Below are 20,528 nucleotides of genomic sequence, written 5' to 3' on the forward strand. Positions count from 1 at the left end.
CTTCAACAATCTATCCCGGGCCCTGTATATTGGTGCAATTACAAAGACTGCTCACCAATATCTACTTCGGCAGACGTTGGCGGAGATTCAGCCTGTCGCCAAATACTCTATTCAACCTCTATATGTATACAGTGGAGAGCACACTGATTGATTGCATGAGGGTCCAGTTTGGTAGTTTGAACACACGAGTATGAAGGAGAAAATGGTCCAAACATTGCCCGGTTCATCACAAGTACCTCCCCACCATCAAAGCTGTCTGCAGGAAGCACTACGTCAGGAAGGCAGCTAGTATCGTCAAAGGTCCACATCACTCTCATCTCATTGCTATCATCAGGAAGGTACAGGAGCATAGGAACTTTTACCTCCAAGTTCAAGGACAGCTTCTTCCCATCAAGTCTTGAACCACCCTGCGCAACCCAAACTACAACCCCACCTCAGCACCAATCCATTATAGATCTTGTGCTGTATAAGGTTGCACTACATACTTAGCTTGCACTGTTACCGTCTGATTTACCTTGCATTACTGTTAATGTATTACTTATTTATTTGTTTTGTTGTTGCATTTAATGTACCTGTAAAGCTGCATCAAGTAAGAATTTCATTGTTCCAATCTCAGCGTTTATGATAATTAAACATTCTTAACTCTGACAGCATTGTTAAAATGGCATATTTCATATTATATTTATTTGCACAGTTTTTATTAGTAGGGAGGAATGCATGGTGACATATTCAAAAGCAGTCCTTGTCAGCTGGTACCACTAATAGTGCTTTAAAATAGAGCACAAAATGGATCCAGGGGGAACATATAAAAGGGCACAGGTCTCCAAGGACAATAAGCATCGGCTCTCAACTCAGAATGAAAGGCATATATGTTATACATTGTGTAATTCATTTTCTAGCCAGATTCCCAATTTCATCAAGGATATTTTCTGCAAACAAGAGGTTTTGTGATGCATACTATTGAGCTTTTTTTTAAACAAATACAGTATGTATAATTGAAGTGAAGTTCACAATGTGGTTCTGTCCTCAGAACATGGGCAGGTGCCGCGATAAAGAGGCATCAGAAAAACAGCACCGATCAGACAAACAGCAGTATCAAGTATCGCATGAGGCAGTTATTTCCAGTCAACAGATGTGTTTTCTACATTGTGGCCAATGACTGTTGCTGCTCCACTAAATGTGTATGAAAATGGAAATTTAAAGGCAGAGATCAGTGATTACAAATCTTCCCCTTTTTATTCCTACATCAAATAAATGGATAGATTTTCATTTATAAATAAATATTAATAAATATTACTTTTTCTTAGAATTCATATATTCCTTCATACAACTATTTCTAAAATGTAAACTCAAATTCCTCACCACCTTATTAGAAAGTATTTAAGTCATTGACTTTTGCAGTATCAGGGTGTCCCAGTTTGATTCAATACTACTCAAGACAAGCTCTTGGGTCTTATTTCTCGTTTCCAAATATGCACCTATTCGAATAGTGGTAGCACAGCGGTAGAGTTGCTGCCTTACAGAGGCAGCAGGTTCGATCCTGACAATGGGTGCTATCTGTGCGGAGTTTGTACTGTACATTCTCCCCATGACAGTGTGGGTTTCTTCCAGTTTCCTCCCACACTCCAAAGACGTACAGGTTTGCAGGTTAATCGGCTTTGGTAAAATTGTAAATTGTCCCTAGTGTGTGTGTGGGATAAAGTTAGTGTGCAGGGATTTTGGGTCGGCGCAGATTCGGTGGTCGAAGGATCTGTTTCTGCGCTGTTTCTCTAAACTAAACTAAACTAAACTAAATTTCTGTTTGATTTGGATCTCAAGCAAGCAGCATGGTAGTATATTGTGATGCCAAACATCTGCTAAAGTTGAATGATTATGAACACCAAATGGAAAACCAACCACTCTGTACGCCACTTACTATGCAAAAAAAATCTGACAGGTGCAGAAACCTCTTTCACAGAAGCAGTATGTGCCAATGTAATTTGCTTAGTAGAATGTCCCGAAACGAACACAATTACAAAGTCAAATACGTTAACTTGTACCCTGGCGCCTCATTAAATGTATTTGTGAAGCACCTGACTACAAGGCTGCAGTACTTGTCAAAACATGCTTGCAGCTCACTAAACAATGTTTTTCACTGTATCTCAGTACACGTAACAATTATAAAGCCAATACCAATACCAATACCTCTTCTGCATTTTCTTCCCGGTGGTACTGCCACATACTGTCACTCTTAACTCTGGCATATTCAGTTATTCCATATTTGCACTTCAGATATTCTGAATCTGAATCTGAAAATCTGGAACAAGCTGCTAGAAAAGTAGGTAGAGGCAGATACAATGGTAACCTTATTTAAGACAGAGATAGGTAGATTCTTGAGTAGTATGGATGTCACGGGTTATGGGGAGAAGGCAGGAGAATGGGGTTAGGAGGAAGAGATAGATCAGAAATAAAAGACATTTGCCCTGATAGTTGAATAGGAAAGAGGTAGCGGGAAATGGATCTAATGTGGGCAAATTAGTATAGATAAATATCACGGTCAACACAGCCATAATGATGGCTCTCCAGGCAAACCATATTGATGACTGAATTAAAACAAGGCTGAAGAAACTTCGGCACGGTGGCGCAGCGGTAGAGTTGCTGCCTTACAGCGCCGGAGAACCAGGTTCAATCCTGACTACAGGTGCTGACTGTACAAAGTTTGCACGTTCTCCCCGTAACCATGGGGAGTTTTCCCCCAGATGCTCCGGTTTCCTCCCACATTCCAAAGATGTTCAGATTTGTAGGTTAATTTGGCTTTGGTAAAATCGTATATTGTTCCCAGTGTGTAGGATAGTGCAGGATAGTGTTAGTGGGTGGGGATCGCGTGAAGAGCAACTGGTTGGAGTTTGGAATGGGATCTCAGAAAGCAGAACACCATCTACTCCTGCTTGGGCATCATCTGGTCTCAAATCATTCTCACATCTGGTTCATCTGACTTTCCTGTACGAGTCATTTGTGTGTGTGCCACCTTGTGACCCAGATCTGCTAATTACAAATACCCTGCCAACCTCTGGTCCATTCCACTCCCTGCTCCTCATAAAGGGAGATTAAAATGGAAGGTTGGGGGACAAGAGCTAAATTCACCCTCAAGACTCTGGGCAACACGGTGGTGCAACAGTTGAATTGTTGCCTTACAGCGCCAGAGACCCGAGTTTGATCCTAGTTTGTACGCTCTCCCCGTGACCTGCGTGGGTTTTCTCCGGGTGCTGCGGTTTCCTCTCACACTCCAAAGACGTACAGGTTTGTAGGTTAATTGGCTTTGGTAAAATTGTAAGTTGTCCCTTGTGTGTGTAGGATACGTTTAGTGTGCAGGAATCGCTGGTTGACGTAGACCTTGGGCAGAAGGGCCCGGTTCTGCGCTGTATCTCTAAACTAAACTAAACTGAACTTCTGCACGGTTTGGATCTCAAGCAAGCAGCATGGTATTATATTGTGATACCAAACATCTGCTAAAGTTGAATAATTATAAACACCAAGTGGAAAACCAACCACTCCGTACGCCTTTTACTGTGCAAAAAAATCAGACAGGTGCAGAAACCTCTTTCACAGAAACAGTATGTGCCAATGTAATTTGCTGTGTAGAATGTCCCGAAACGAACACAATAAAAAATCAAATGCGTTAACTTGTACCCTGGGGCCTCATTAAATGTATTTGTGAAGCACCTGACTACAAGGCTGCAGTACTTGTCAAAACATGCTTGCATCTCCTTTAATAGCGTGCTAATAGTTTAAAAGAATAACAGGTGGTTCTGTAATATCCTCAAGAGGCTCTGGTGACATCAAATGCACGTTTCACATCACATGCAGTTATCCGCAGGCAGAAAGGTACTGACGGAGATGGGAATGTGCGCAATTTCACATAACTCAGAGACTTTGACCACATTACTCCCTTCCCCAGCATCAATAGGTATCATCAAAGGGTGGCAATAGTAAGAGATCCCCCATGATGTTGCCTGGAGTGGGAGGGGGGCTGTAGTTACAGGGAGATTGGAAAGGCTGCGCTTATTTTCACTGGGACATAAGAAGCTGAGGAGTGACATGGAGATTTATAAAATTATGAGTGGCATAGACAGTCAGAATGTATTTGATTTATTGTATCAGTTTGAATGGACCAGATGATCTTTTGTACTAATGTCTTTTTTTCCTTTCTGCTGGGACTTTATTCCTTGGAGCGCAGGAGGCTGTGGAATGATCATAGAGAGGGGTATAAAATCATAAGGAGACATGGTGAGCACAGACTACTTTCCCCAGGGTAGGGGAATCAAGAACTAGATGGCATAGGTTCAAGGAGAGATGAGAATGATTTAATAGGGCCCTGAGGGGCAACATTTTCACACAGGGGGTGGTCGGTATGTAGAATAAGCTGCCAGAGGAAGTAGTTGACACAGGATCAATTACATAATTTCAAAGCCCTTTGGATAGGTACATGGATAGGAAACTTGGCCAAATGGGACCAGCTTAGATGGGGCATGTTGGTCAGTGGGGATGAGTTAGGCCAAAGGCCTGTTTTGTGCAGTATGATTCTGTGACTGTTTGGCTCTAAGAGGGGTGGAGCACACAACACAGTCTGCATCAATGGTGCTGTACATGAGTCAAGAGCTTAGAAACATAGAAACGTAGAAAATAGGTGCAGGAGTAGGCCATTCGGCCCTTCAAGCCTGCACCGCCATTCAATATGATCATGGCAGATCATCCAACTCAGTATCCTGTACCTGCCTTCTCACCATACCCCCTGATCCCTTTAGCCACAAGGGCCACATCTAACTCCCTCTTAAATATAGCCAATGAACTGGCCTCAACTACCTTCTGTGGCAGAGAATTCCAGAGATTCACCACTCTCTGTGTGAAAAATGTTTTTCTCCTCTCTATTCTAAAATATTTCCCCCTTATCCTTAAACTGTGACCCCTTGTTCTGGACTTCCCCAACATCGGGAACAATCTTCCTGCATCTAGCCTGTCCAACCCCTTAGTTCATTCAAGTTCATTCGTGTAAATATCACCAACAAATTGACTTGGCCCAACCACATCGATGATACAGCCAAGAGTCACACCAACATCTTTCCTTCCTCAGAAGACTCAGAAAATGTAGTATGTCACCAATAAATTTTACCAATCTCCACAAGATACACCCTTGAAGGCATCCCATGATGATGCATCACAGGCTGGTATTGCAATTGGTTTGCCCAAGATGGCAAAAAAACTAGAGAAAGTTGCAGATCCAGCAAAATAAATTCCCCCGCCCACTCCCCCCTGCCAATCAATGCCATTTACACTTCATACTGCTTTGGAAAGCAGCCAAGGAACATTCATAAGCAGACAAATACAGCACAAAGAGACAAATACATTCCCTAGAATAAAGCAGAGTAAAATAGAGGACCTGCTGATGCATAGTTTCAAATTGGACTTTGAGGCCAAAATTTGCACAAAAAAAACCTTTGACTGACTAATGTTCACATAATGTACGAATCAGGTTCAAGGGGAAGATTGTCTTTATTGTAATATGCACCAAGATTTAATTGCATTAAATATTACCAAATGGCTAATTGCTTAGAATCCAAGTGGATGAATTGGCACGACTCCTCCATTGTCCACAATGTCTTTGGATATAGCTTGCATGTTGCTGATCACCTGCATGCTGGACTTTGACTTTAATGCGTTCAGATTTTTGGTTACACGAGCAAATGCCTGCAACAAAGATAGAAGGTTAGTTAGAACATTGGATGCCTATCTAAAGGGCTGGGCCGGTATGTTGTAAAATGCAATATTATTTTTTATTCTGCTGTACCATGCCTGAAAACAAAAAACAGATCATAAGTTGACTATTAAAAAATACACAACAATGTGCTGGATTAACTCAGCGGGTCAGGCAGCATCCCTGGAGAACATGGATGGGTGACGCTTTGGGTTGGGACCCCTCTTCAGACTAGCATTTTGTTTGTATTTTTATTGTAAACCAGCATCTGCAGTTCCTTGTTTCTTCATTAGTTGACATGTCTTCTTCAAGTAGGGATGCATCCTATTATCAATGTAAAGGCAATTCTTTGTATATGTAGAATAATCATTCAGCTCATAAATAAATATTTGTATCAAGCAGCGTTGGTGTATATCTGTTGAAGGGCCTCGACCCGAAACGTGACCTATTCCTTTTCTCCAGAGATGCTGCCTGACCTGCTGAGTTACTCTAGCATTTTGTGTCTATCTTCAGTGTAAACCGGCATCTGCTGTTCCTTCTTATACACTTGTTGCCATCCTTGCTAGATCCAGAGTAGCAAAGCTAAAGAATTAAGATGACATTTTCATGAGATATAATTTCTTATTTGCCGCTTATGTCAAAGAGTGTTATACAAGTTCAGATTTGGAATAAAAAAGGACATAAAGTGCTGGAGTAGGATCAGTGGATCAGGCTGCATATTTAAATAAGATGTGTAGGTGACGTTTCGGGTCAGGACCATTCTTCAGACTAGGAATGACTAAAAGGATTCAGATTAGGAATGGCAATGTTAGAATTCCTGACAAAATGTAGATTTGAAATTCTGAAGTAGGTCTGAAGAAGGGTCTCAACCTGAAATGTCACCTATTTCTTTTCTCCAGAGATGCAGCCTGACCCGCTGAGTTAATCCAGCACTTTGTGTCATAGCTTTGAACCTATGACCTTAGATGCTCAGGTCTCTTAAATCTTGCCCTGATACAGGTAAACCTGATCGTGTTATTTAATATAGGTTTATACTGGCCTTGAACCAGATCTGCTTTTACAATGGAAAGCAGATACCCAAACATGCTGCAGGGAATGTGGTGCCAAGCAGTACCCGCTGTATCAGTAAATGCAGAAAAAACGTTCCAGAACCAGGACTAATGGCTACATTCAGGAGTATGTGGAATAAATGCACCTTAAAGGGACCTCTGGATGTGAAGGAAAGAACTGCAGGTGCTGGCTTAAATCGACACAAAGGTAGACACAAAATGCTGGAGTAATTCAGAGCAACATGCAGCATCTCTGGAGAGAAGGAATGGGTGAGACACCCGCATCTATAAACCAGCATCTGCAGTTCTTTACTACTCATTTTGTCCGCTCCACTGCAAAATCTCCTCAAGGTATGTCTACTTTGAATAAGTCCTCCTCCTCTCTCCGACGAGAGTTCAGCAACATCCTCTCTCACTGCTCCCCCTCGGTGAGGAAGAATGGTCTCGACCCGAAACGTCACCCATTCCTTCTCTCCAGAGATGCTGCCTGTCCTGCTGAGTTACTCCGGCATTTTGTGTCTACTCTGGATGAGGCCAGTTTGTTACAAACTAATCAGCTGCTAAAGATAACATCTACCTGCTAAACCCCTCCCAATCAGTTTCTCCTTTCGTGATTGCTCTTACCACTTCCCCATTGCTTTCTCAAATCATCTACCTTCACAGGGATCACTTACACATCTCCCATTTGTCCTTCCGCTTCCCAATCGCCTATTCTCAATTCAGATCATTGCTTTCTCTGTAAGTATATTCCAACACCCCCCTTTTCCTGCACACTCCCCCTGCCCACCATTTCCTAAACATTACCACCCTCCCACATTGTCCTGGACTCTTGTGAACAAAAACAGACTACAAAGGCTTATGCGGAATGAAGGAAAGGTTTCAAAGGTCCAAAGGTCTATGTCATGTGCACCAATTAAGGTACAACGATGTATACAATATATTTATTGTATAACTGTGCAAGGTAATACAAATTAATGGTGGTGAACTACAAACATCAATAGCCATTTCAAAAATAAGTTATAGAAGCAACATCAAAATGTGGGATAAATGACAAGGACGTGTGGTCAATATCCAGAGACAGAAAGTATCCAGGAAAGAGGGAAGTTAAAGAGAGAGGTGGGATGGCAGAACTGATTAGGGAAGGCATTGTAGAGTTTGGCTTTCCTTGAACAGCAAGGACAGGTGAATCGAAAGAAGCTTTTGAGGCAGGTACAAAAATAGCATTTAAGATTTAGACTGGTACATGAATAAGAAAGGTTTGGAGGGATCTGGCTCAAACATGGGCAATGGGACCAGTGTAGATGGGTATTTTAGTCGGTATGGACAAGTTGGGCTGAAAAGCCTGTTTCCATGCTCTATGATTCTAGGACCACACAACAGAATTAGTTGGTTATAATTGCAAACCTAAGAACGGTGAGATCATGTCACTGGCATTGTACAAGCCTCCAAATACAGGTAGTGAGAGGAGCAAATCTGGAAGAAAATTAGAGCTGTGCAAGAACTGTAAGGTGAGGTTATTGGGGGATTTCAATGATCCAAATTGGAATAATGATAAAGTGGAAGAGGGGGTCACAATCCTTGAAATATGTTCAGTGGATCTTCCATAGTCCGGATGTTCCCTGCCCACCTGGCCAGGAGGGAAATAGCAGGAGAAGGGGGGGATAGAGTGTGGAATGGATTGCTCTACAGAGCTGCCAAGGCCTAACTAGGTTAAATTATCTCCTCTTGAGCTAAAATGACTCAATGACATACAGCATCTGGTAGCCAACATTAAAAACTTGGTGGGCTGTCTGGAGCAATTCTGCTTATTTAGGGGAGCCCAAAGTTCTATGTTAAGTTATTGTTCTGAAAGTGTAGCAAAATGCAGAAGCCAGTTGGCTCAAATAAATACGGGCCTGTGGATAAATAATCTACTTTAGAATATACTTTAGGTATAATTACTGAGCAGGAAGATCACTGCTATTTTGTTTCAAAAGATATCGTGAGATATTTTATATTCAGCCGAGGGTCTTCATTTAATATGGCACTGCTAATAGACAATAATAGACAATAGGTGCAGGAGTAGGCCATTCGGCCCTTCAACCCAGCACCGCCATTCAATGTGATCATGGCTGATCATCCCCAATCAGCACCCCGTTCCTGTCTTCTCCCCATATCCCCTGACTCCGCTATCTTTAAGAGCCCTATCTAGCTCTCCCTTGAAAGTATCCAGAGAACTGGCCTCCACCGCCCTCTGAGGCAGAGAATTCCACAGACTCACAACTCTCTGTGTGAAAAAGAATCTGCGGCATTTGCACAATGCTGGACTAAACTACCTGAGGAGATGATATTGGGAGTAACGCTCAAACTCATAACCCAGAAGCACCAGGTCTTTCTGAGAGCAAAGGGTGACACCTGTAGTGGTTGTATAATTAACAAAATGCACTTTTGGAAACCCTGATAGCATTGCAAGAGCCTTGTGTTAGTGTATGTTCAATACAATTGCTTTACCTGGCAGTGAAAAAAACAATCCCAGAAGTTAATGCCTGGAAACCATTTACAGGGAGATTCCAGGATAGTTATGTGTTAGATCATTACACTCAACACTTATTCAGCCAATTCCTCAGGCTAATGTTGCTAATACTAAACAGTTTGCCCATCTCTTCCTGAAATACTTGCCTGGAGATCCTTCAGTGATATCACCACCCCGATCCTCCCTCTTTCCCTCCCCACAAACCCTGAGAACCAATGGAAAGCCCTGACTCTGTCTGAAGAAGGGTCTTGTCCAAAAACATCACCTATTCCTTTTCTCCAGAGCTGCTGCCCGAGTTATTCCAGTGTTTTGTGTCTATCTTTGGCTTAAACCAGCATCTACAGTTCCTTCCTACACGGAAAGCATACTTTCTTCCTCTCACACACATCCTCAATAAGGCAGACTCCCAGAAGCTAGAATCCCTGGCATTACAAGTTTGTCCTGCATTATCAGAGCTCTCCACATTGCCCGTGTTGTCTGCATCAAAGTCAGGTCTCTGTTTTATTTTAAAAGGTGGCTACTTCTAAGTGGCATCAACAACATCTGATATTCACGTCCTGTCCAAAGAATAAATTGCCATGGAAAAAACATGAATGCCACATCTGTTTTGATCAAATATTCCTCGTTCCCCATGTGAGTGTCCCACACAATGCAATTGTTCCACACACATCCTGGATAACCAAAGGTGTACGAAGGAAAGTCTGAAGAAGGGTCTCGACCCGAAATGTCACCCATTCATTCTCTCCAGAGATGCTGCCTATCCCGCTGATTTACTCCAGATTCTTGTGTCTATCTTCTGGATAACCAAAGGGCAGACAATTCCCTCCTCAATAGCTATCGCTGCTAAAAGGAGAACTAGCAGTTTCGAAAGTTGAGTTGCCATCAGGTAACAGTGGTGTAAAAAAACATACCTCAATGCACCAGGTTTCACAGAGAACCTTTTCATGTTGAGCTGTTGGATGACCTTTGCTGAGTGCCCGAGATGCCCTGAAATACATAATAAGCCTCAACGTAAGTTACCAAGATGTACTCTAGGTGGCGTGTGTGCAATGCTTTATGCTGCTGTAACATAGCTCCCACCTCAGTGCACTTCAGACTTCTGATTGCTGACATTATTTTAGTGCTCTTTTAGTTTTCAGTTTTAGAGATACAGCACGGAAACCCACCTAGTCTGCACGGACCAGCGATCCCCGCACATCAACACTATCTTACAAACGCTAGGGACAATTTACACTTATACCAAGCCAATTAACCTACGTACCTACATGCCTTTGGAGTGTGGGAGGAAACCGAAGATCTCGGAGGTGACTGGAAAAATGTACAAACTCCATACAGACAGCGCCCTTAGTCTGGATTGAACCCGGGTCTCCGGTGTGGTAAGCGCTGTAAGGCAGCAACTCCACCACTGCGCCACAGTGCCGCTCTTTTTTATTTTTGCTGTATCGTCCAGTAGATTGAGAACACCCTATTTCTCCTTGCTCCTCAGAGTTCCTAGTTCCTCAACATTTCCAAAATAGCTTGGCCTAGCATTTCAGACAATTGCTTCAGTGCCATATGTGTGAAAATGTGTATTTTCTCCGCAATGGAACATGATTGCAATGATTTCTGCACCAAATCACACTACATCACTAATTTAATCAGGCATTTGTAGTCATGAATCCTGCTTTATTAGGATGGCACATTTCCATGTTAAATGCACACGAATTGATCAAATTTATCTACTTGGTGCCAATGTGCAGTTTGGTATTCTCAGAACAATCAGGTTCTCATTGCAATACTTTCTCTGCAGCAATGTAATTCATAGAAGATCTTCATGCACAGAATCGGAAAACCAATTTAAGTGGCACTTCTAATTTGCTTACCTAACTGTTGTTCCTTATCCAGAAGCATAGGGAGCCTTCTTGACAATTCCTCTATGACAACAAAACTCCAATGCAACCCTTACCCAGGTTCTGATCCAGCAACCTCAAGCCCAATCCATCAATACAAACTTTGTTGAGGCACTGATCTTTCAACACAACCACTGTTCCAAGTTCAGATCCTCCAATGAGACTATCCTTGAGGCTGTGATCCTCTGAAGCCTATTCTAGGCCTAGGCCCTAAACTAATTACCTGATTCTCAGCCACTCGCCCTTTTCCCCACATTGCCCAACATCCAGTCCTGTCCTCGACTTACCTGTTCCTGTTCTTTGCCTGCATTGATCATAGGGGAATGCCCCTGAATTTTCCAATTGTGGAGCCACACAATCAAAATTGGCCATGTTCTGCAGCATATGGACAACATTTCTAGGCATACTTTTGGTTTAGATGGGTCCAAAGTTAATGAGCTCCCTTCCCGTACATGTCCACACCTGCCACAGTATTGCCTGAAGAAGGTTCTCGACCCTAAGTCTGAAGAAGGGCCTTGACCCGAAACGTCACCCATTCTTTATCTTCAGAGATGCTGCCTGTCCTGCTGAGTTACTCCAGCTTTTTGTATCTATCTACAGTATCGCCCATTCAATTTGTCTATGTATCCTTTCCAACCTTTTACAAATACTGACATAATTTACTGTGCCACCTAACCTTCCATTGTCAGCAATTGTTCTCTCATATGTAGTCAATATTAAATAAAAAATAAGTATAGTATACAGATCGTATACTACCTCCATAGTCAAATGCTCACTGTGGGATTTAGTTGCTTGCAAAGAGATTTCATAAATGCCGCCTCATAAACTGCAAGGCCAAAAGGTTAAAACTTTTATATCATAAAATCCTCTGTAAGGTGGCAGTCCCCACTCTATCCCATATATATTCTTATTTTTTGAATGTGGTAATATTGTAATAAATTATTTTAATAACTTTCATTCATAGTGTAGTATGCCATGCATACCATTGAGGTGCATTAGAACATAGAAACATAGAAAATAATAATAATAATAATAATGGATGGGATTTACATAGCGCCTTTCTAATACTCAAGGCGCTTTACATCGCATTATTCATTCACTCCTCAGTCACACTCGGTGGTGGTAAGCTACTTCTGTAGCCACAGCTGCCCTGGGGCAGACTGACGGAAGCGTGGCTGCCAATCTGCACCTACGGCCCCTCCGACCACCACCAATCACTCACACACATTCACACACATTCACACACAGGCAAAGGTGGGTGAAGTGTCTTGCCCAAGGACACAACGACAGTATGCACTCCAAGCGGGATTCGAACCGGCTACCTTCCGGTTGCCAGCCGAACACTTAGCCCATTGTGCCATCTGTCGTCCAAAAAATAGGTGCAGGAGGAGGCCATTCGGCCCTTCGAGCCAACACCGCCATTCATTGTGATCAAGGCTGGTCGTCCCCAATCAATAACCCGTGTCTGCCTTCTCCCCATATCCCTTCATTCCACTAGCCCCTAGAGCTCTATCTAGATTCAGATTCAGATTCAATTTTAATTGTCATTGTCAGTGTACAATACAGAGACAACGAAATGCATTTAGCATCTCTCTGGAAGAGCGACATAGCAAATGATTTGAATAAATAATAATAAGTGATAATAAGTGTCCGGGGGGTGGGGGGGTGATTGGCAGTCACCGAGGTACGTTGTTGAGTAGAGTGACAGCCGCCGGGAAGAAGCTGTTCCTGGACCTGCTGGTTCGGCAACGGAGAGACCTGTAGCGCCTCCCGGATGGTAGGAGGGTAAACAGTCCATGGTTGGGGTGAGAGCAGTCCTTGGCGATGCTGAGCGCCCTCCGCAGACAACGCTTGCTTTGGACAGACTCAATGGAGGGGAGCGAGGAACCGGTGATGCGTTGGGCAATTTTCACCACCCTCTGCAATGCCTTCCGGTCGGAGACAGAGCAGTTGCCATACCATACTGTGATGCAGTTGGTAAGGATGCTCTCGATGGTGCAGCGGTAGAAGTTTACCAGGATCTGAGGAGACAGATGGACCTTCTTCAGTCTCCTCAGGAAGAAGAGACGCTGGTGAGCCTTCTTGATCAGAGTTGAGGTATTGTGGGTCCAAGAGAGGTCATCGGAGATGTTGACTCCCAGGAACCTGAAGCTAGAAACACGTTCCACCTCCGTCCCGTTAATGTGGATGGGGGTGTGCGTGCCGCCCCTGGACTTCCTGAAGTCTACAATGAGCTCCTTGGTCTTCTTGGAGTTAAGGGCCAGGTTGTTGTCAGCGCACCATGCTGCTAAGTGCTGGACCTCCTCCCTGTAGGCCGACTCATCGTTGTTGCCGACTCATCTAACTCTCTCTTAAATCCTTGCAGTGACTTGGCCTCCACTGCCCTCTGTGGCAGGGAATTCCACAAATTCACAACTCTCTGGGTGAAAAGGTTTTTTCTCACCTCAGTCTTAAATGGCTTCCCCTTTATTCTAAGGCTGTGGCCCCGGGTTCTGGACTCGCTCAACATTGGGGGGGAAATTCCTGCATCTAGCTTGTCCAGTCCTTTTATAATTTTATATGTTTCTATAAGATATCCCCTCATCCTTCTAAACTCCAGTGAATACAAGGCATGCAGCTTATTGTGCAGCTTATATTGCATATTGCAATAGTAAGATGTTAAAATGCTTTATACCAAACATTGTATTGTAAAACTGTGCATTTTGTACATCAGTAATGAACAATATGACAAATCATAGATTGTTCTCATTCTGGCATTGAGAGTGTTTGTAATGTAAATCACACAACGTAGCAGAAGATATCCATTGATTCTTTCAATAGCCGTGTGAAATAATGAATGCTGAAATTCAGCAAGGGTTATGATAGAAAAATTGGAGCTGGAGCTGGGATCAGGGTTGGGGTTGGAATCAAAATTCGGAACGATTGGATGATGTAGGTTGAGGATCAGGTGTTAATGTAAAGGTTCAGCCCAAATATTCTTGGAGGATAGAAATCAGGAAGGTGAGGAGGGAGGAGTTCCGGAGTCACAATGGAACTCCAAGTCTCTCTTTTCTGTCTCAGCATAATCCAGGCTTGGATAAAGGACCTGAAACAGTGTTTCTGCTCTAGTTAAGTACAGTCAGGCCTGAACACTGTTCTACTGGTGGATAAAAGGGGCTATGTCTTTGTGGTTCTTCGTCAATGTCACAAGAATTCAACTTTGTGTGAGCAAGGAGAGATGGAGGAAGAGTGATAGTGATGGCAATGTACAAAAACTGCTGATGCTGGAAATCTGAAATAAAATCATTAAGTCCTGGAAACACTCAATATTTCAGTCAGCATCCGTGGAAAATGGAACAGAGTTAACATTTCATGTAGAAGATCTTCAATCAGAACCCTCCATCAATTATGACGATAGGTTTGATTAATATGTCAGGAAAGAACACCCTCGCCAGTTAAACTCCACATGAAAGTAAATCACTTATCAACATCAATGGCCTGTGTATTGAACCCTATGCCTCATCCAATGCCCATCTGAAGAAGGGTTCTGACCCAAAACATCACCAGAGATGCTGCGTGACTTGTTGAGTTACTCCAGCGCTTTGTATCCTATGCCTCACCTTTCTGCTTCAACACTATCCAAACATGGAGAAGGGAGATCAAAAAGGCTTTAAGGACAGGATTTAACATCAGATTCAGCAGCAGATAAATGGGCACATATTTTGTGATCCTTAACCAATGCCACAAGCATCCAAATTCCAGTGAGTACCGGACACATGTATTCTGCCCATCTTGGTGGAGGTTTGATAGGTCAAGCGCTGACTGATAAACTGACTTTGCAGATCATCTCCTAAAATGGCTTCTCTGACCATCATCCCATCTGCCACTCAATGAATTCGGAGAGCGTCATTTTGTTGCCATTAAATAAAGCATCTTTGGTTTGACTAAAGATCTCCTGCTAAAGGACAGATGTTATTCTACAGAGAGCACCGAGGTGATTCACAAAATATCATTTGACACATCAGAATGAAAGGACGTTCTTTCAGGAAGGAGATGAGGAGAAATGTCTTTAGTCAAAGGGTGGTGAATCTGTGGAATTCTTTGCCACAGAAGGCTGTGGAGGCCATCAGTAGATATTTTTAAGGCAGAGATAGATAGATTATTGATTAGTACAAGTGTCAGAGGTGATGGGGAGAAGGCAGGAGAATTGGGTTAGGGGGCAAAGATAGATCAGCCATGATTGAATGGCAGAGTAGACTTGATGGGCCAAATGGCCTAATTCTAGTCCTATTCCTTATGACCTTATGACATATCAAAGCATTGTGTGTTGGACATTCACCTCCTCCAGTGGTGCACATTGGGTGGCAGATCATTTGTCACAAAACACAACACCTAATGAGTAACTTGATTGACTACAGTGGAATTGAAATGAATTGCTGCTTCAATACCAAATATGCATTTAAAGGCAGAGACAAATTTCCTGTACAGGTTTAGGGCTGACATGAGTTCTAGTTGTTGAGGGTAGAATCAGGATTGTATCAAAGAACGATGTATGGGGCGCAGTGGTAAAGTTGCTGCCTTACAGCGCCAGAGACCCGGGTTCGATCCTGACTACGGGTGCTGCCTGTAAGGCTTTGGTTAAAAAAAAAGTAAACTGTCCCTAGTATTTGTAGGATAGTGTTAAGTGTGTGCAGGTATCGCTGGTCGGCATGGACTCAGTGGACCGAAGAGCCTGTTTCAATGCCATATCTCAAAATTAAATTAAACGATATTATCTGAGAGCTGAATATTGTCTTTCAAGAACTTACCTGGAGATGACCACAGTCATGGCATAAATATCAATGGCTGCATCCGCAATTTTCTTTAATAAAAATTGCTGATCTGTAAAACAGCATGAAGTTAGTGTAAATCTTTGATATCAGACAAATACAGCACGATGTGCAGACTGCAACACGTGCCAAAAGCAATCCTCTGACCAGTTTAATTTAGTTTCGAGACAAAGCATGGAAACAGGCCCTTTAAGGAGCTCCACCCGAAAAGTAATCTATTCTTTTTCTCAGAGATGCTGCTTGACTGCTGAATTACTCCAGCTTTTTGTGTCTATCTTGCTTTAAACTAGCATCTGCAATTCCTTCCTACACTTTTAACTCAGCAAGTCCACGCCACCCATCAATCATCCATTCACACCTGTTCCGTGTTATCCCACATTCTCATCCACTCCCTACACATTGGAGGTCATTTTAACAGAGTCCAATTAACCTATAAACGCGTACGTCTTTGGAGTGTGGGAGGAAACCGGACTACCCAGTGAGAACGTGCAAACTCCACACAGACACCACCCAATGTCAGGATCGAACCTGGGTCTCTGGCTTTACCCTGTGCCACCCAGACCTAGTAGCCCTTTCCATAAGGCCCAGACAACAGATCATTTTGTGCATTTATATTTATTTCCGGATTGCTCGGTTTGAACTTTGTAATACTGGAAGGTGGGTTTGTGTTTGTGGTTTAATATCTCCTTAATCAGAACACTATTATGTACTGGCTTCAGTAAGTTGAGATGTACAGGAACTTTTTTTTCACATTATTAAGCCAGAAACTCCATGGGGAATATGTGAGTTAGAGCAATATTCTCTGAATAAAGTATCTTATTGGTAAGGCACAATTAATCACAGAAATAATTCCATTGCCATGCAAACCTTTAGATGGACACAGAACATTGTTAAAAAATGGGAGCAACAGCAGGAACTCAGCAGTTCAGGCAGCACTTGTGGAAGGGAACAAACGTACCATATTTCTGGTCGGGATACTTCATCGAGGCAGAAAGGGCAGCAGGGAATTAGCCAGTATAAATAGGTGGTGGAAGGGGTGAGACAAGAACTAGCAAACGACAGGTAAGAAGGGGTGGATTGGGAGATAATTGTGAGGTGGTGGAGGAAAGTGTCGAAACAATAGTAGTGTCTGAGAGGTAATAAGTGGAGGACAATGGGCTGCAGATTCAGGTAAGAAAGGATGGTGAAGAATTGAACTGAATGAGGGTTGGTGGGAGATGAAAGGAACTAACCAAGAGAGGGGAGGGGAGAGAGCAATAGGAAGGAAGGGGAATCAGTAGGAGGATGTGCGTGGGATTGAAGAAAGATAGGGGGCTGGGAGTAGGTGGGAAGAAGGGGGTGTGAGAGAGAACCATGGAGATGGGATGAGGACTGGTGGTAGATGGGAAAAGAGAAGGGAACAGGGGGGGACGCAGGTTACTTGAAATAAGAGAATGCATTGTTCATGACATTGGGTGAACCCATGGAGATTGTGAGGTGCCGTTCCTCTGGTTTGTGTTTCACCTCACCTTGGCAGTGCAGAGGCTGAGAACACAGGTTGGTATGAGAATGAGAAAGGGAATTAAAACGCTGTCAATCTGAAGATCCAGATGGCCACAGCGGACAGAGCATATGTGCTCGGAAAAGCATCGTCAAGTATGTGTTTGGTCTCACCAATGTTGAGGAGGCCAGCATCAAGGTCATCAAATGCAACAGATGAGGTTGGAGGAAGTGCAGATGACTATGTCTCACTAGGAAGGGCTGCTTAGGTCCCTGATTGATGGTGAGGGTGGAGGTGTGGGGACAGATGACGCACCTCTTCTAGATGAAGCAGAGAGGTGGAATGGGGAATGGATACATGGAGAGGGGTAAGCAGACCACACAGTCATGATGAATTACGCAAAGAATTAGAAGTTGATGAAATCACCTTCGCAAGTTAGAATTGAGTTAATTTTAGAGCGCGTGCATGTGGATACAATAAGCCTACCAGAACTGGCCTGCTTGTGCATCTTGGGTAGGAGATGGAAACAGGTAATATAGAAACATAGAAAAATAGGTGCAGGATAGGCCATTCGGCCCTTCGAGTCAGCACTGCAATTCAATATGATCATGGCTGATCATCTAAAATCAGTACCCCGTTCCTGCTTTTGCCTCACATCCCTTGATTCCTTTAGCCCTAAGAGCTAAATCTAATTCTCTCTTGAAAATATCCAGTGAATTGGCCTCCACTGCCTTCTGTGGCAGAGAATTCCACAGATTCACAACTCTTTGGGTGAAGTTTTTACTCATCTCAGTCCTAAATGGCCGCTTATTCTTAAACTATGATCCCCTGATTCTGGACTCCCGCAACATTGGGAACATTTTTCCTGCATGTAGCCTGTCCAATCCTATAAGAACTTTATATGTTTCTATAAGATCCCCTCTCATCTTTCTGAATTCCAGTGAATAGGGTTGGGGAATTATCCAGTTGGAGGCTGTTGAGAGATCTCTTATCTTCCATCCCATTAGCCTCTGCATCCAGCACCTCATTCTTCAACACTATCAATAGCTAAAGGATATCTTCCCCTCCCCTCCCCTCCACCGTCCTGCTTTTCCCAAGGGTCACTCTCTCACCTCCATTTCAATTGGGGGAAATAGATGAAGTTAAACGACAGGCAAGTTAGAGGGAGCCACAGCTTTATCTGATCAAACCTAAGAATATTTTACTGAACTTAAAAACAAATAAGATCTGTGGAGCTGGGTTTGTGTTTATGGGTTGGGCCAGGAGAGCAGCAAGATTCATGAGTACCACTGATTTCCCGTAGGCAAGGTGGAATCTACAACTTACAACAAAGCAACATCAGCCAGTCTGCAAATTGAGTAATGAGTAACTCATGAGACAGTGCATTTATGCTTTTATACCCTGGTCATGCTAGTAATATGTTTTACACAGGTAGACAAAAATGCTGGAGAAACTCAGCGGGGGAGGCAGCATCTATGGAGCGAAGGAAATAGGCAACGTTTCGGGCCGAAACCCTTCTTCAGACTCTGGCACATATGTTTTACACATATGGTTGCTTTGCAACTGAGCAAATGTTCTTTTACTCTTTACTTATTTTTGGATCTTACAAGTAGTGCCACACATACCTATTACTTTATTTTTATATTTCAATAGCAGATCTTCAATGGATGCCCCAAAGTGATCGACAGCCTTCACCACCTGTAAACATAAAGCCCTCTATTAATTTTAAACTTGTTTGAAGGGAAAGCTTTGTCAAGTTATTGTTCTCAGAAAAACACCATTCAGACATGTCAAGCTACAATGTAATTCTCCTTTGCCTGAAAACATAACTCTCAGTTTTATATTTGCATGATGAACTTCAATGTATAAACCTAAATATTCCAATCCTTAATTGCTTGATAACAATTGGACCACATTGCTGCAGGGTTGTATTAACTAAATTGATTTTATTTTGCCTTATGATAGTACAAAATACTATGTTCCCCGCAAGTCTCTGTCCCTGTGATGTTGTGGTAAGCATGATTTTCATTGTACCTGTACCTCACTGTTCTTGAGCCCATGACAATAACCAACAATAGACTTGACTTAACAATTCTGATCAAAACATTCAGCCCAGCCTATGTATGCTGAGTAGTTGGTTATCATCAAATAAAACTTAAAATATCCACTGGATACAAAGTACTGGAGTAACTCAGCAGGTCAGACAGCATCTCTGGAGAACATGGATAGGTGGTGTTTTGGATTGGGACCCTTCTTCAGTCTGAAGAAGGGCCCAGACCCAAAACGCCATATATATCCATGTTCTCCAGAGAAGCTGCCTGGCCTGCTAAGTTACTCCAGCATTTTGTGTCCTTTTATGCATTCCTTGTTTCTACTTAAAATACTGACTATTACTCTCAAATATACTAAAAATGAGAATGTGGAGAAAATAACACAAGGAAGGGGCTTTGATTTAGTCAAATATTTTGCATATGCATATAATATACTTGAATTCATCGGTCAGGGCAATGAGTATAAGAGTAAAGAAGTCATGTTGTAGCTTTATGGAAATGTGGCTTGGCCATAGTTGGAGTATTATGTGTTGCCCAATTACAGGAAGGAAGTGGTGGCTTTGGAGAGGATGCAGAAGAGGTTTACCAGGGTGATCTCTGAATAGAAGAGGTTGAACAAACTTGGATGGCTTTCTCTGGGGTGGAGAGGGGAGATGTAATAGAAGTTTATAAAATTATGAGAGGTTTAGATAGAGTACATAGTCAAAACCTTGGTCCCAGTGGAAGTGTCAAACACTAAAGATCATCACAACAAAGCTTTTTCCCTCTAGGCTTAAAGGAGATGAGCAGGACAAATTTATTAAACAGAGATTGGTAACTGCCTGGAGTGCACTCCCAGGAGCAGTGATAGAAGCAGATACTATAGTGGCATTTAAGAGGCTTTTAGATAGACGCATGAATAAGCAGGGAATGGTGGGATATGGAACATATGCAGGCAGAGGGATTAATTAGTAATAAGGTGGATGAATTGAATGTGCAGTTAGTAGTTATGGAATATGATATAGTCGG

The 20,528-nt window shown here is 42.8% G+C and overlaps 1 protein-coding gene across 3 annotated transcripts in view; it reads right to left on the reverse strand.

The window, feature by feature from the left end:
* Positions 1–5,510: 5,510 nt before the first annotated feature.
* The window catches only part of LOC116979990 (very long-chain specific acyl-CoA dehydrogenase, mitochondrial-like), an 81,940-nt gene continuing 66,922 nt past the window's right edge, over positions 5,511–20,528 (reverse strand). For all 3 annotated transcript variants that reach the window (XM_033032021.1, XM_033032020.1, XM_033032019.1), the window contains 4 exons: positions 19,095–19,167; positions 15,969–16,041; positions 10,204–10,279; positions 5,511–5,724 (listed from right to left, as the gene is read on the reverse strand). In XM_033032021.1, the coding sequence (XP_032887912.1) occupies positions 5,587–5,724; positions 10,204–10,279; positions 15,969–16,041; positions 19,095–19,167 (360 nt within the window). In that variant the 3' untranslated portion in view covers positions 5,511–5,586. The remainder of the gene's footprint in view (positions 5,725–10,203; positions 10,280–15,968; positions 16,042–19,094; positions 19,168–20,528) is intronic.

The sequence above is a fragment of the Amblyraja radiata genome, chromosome 13 (genome assembly GCF_010909765.2).
Source record: "Amblyraja radiata isolate CabotCenter1 chromosome 13, sAmbRad1.1.pri, whole genome shotgun sequence".
NCBI lineage: Eukaryota > Metazoa > Chordata > Chondrichthyes > Rajiformes > Rajidae > Amblyraja > Amblyraja radiata.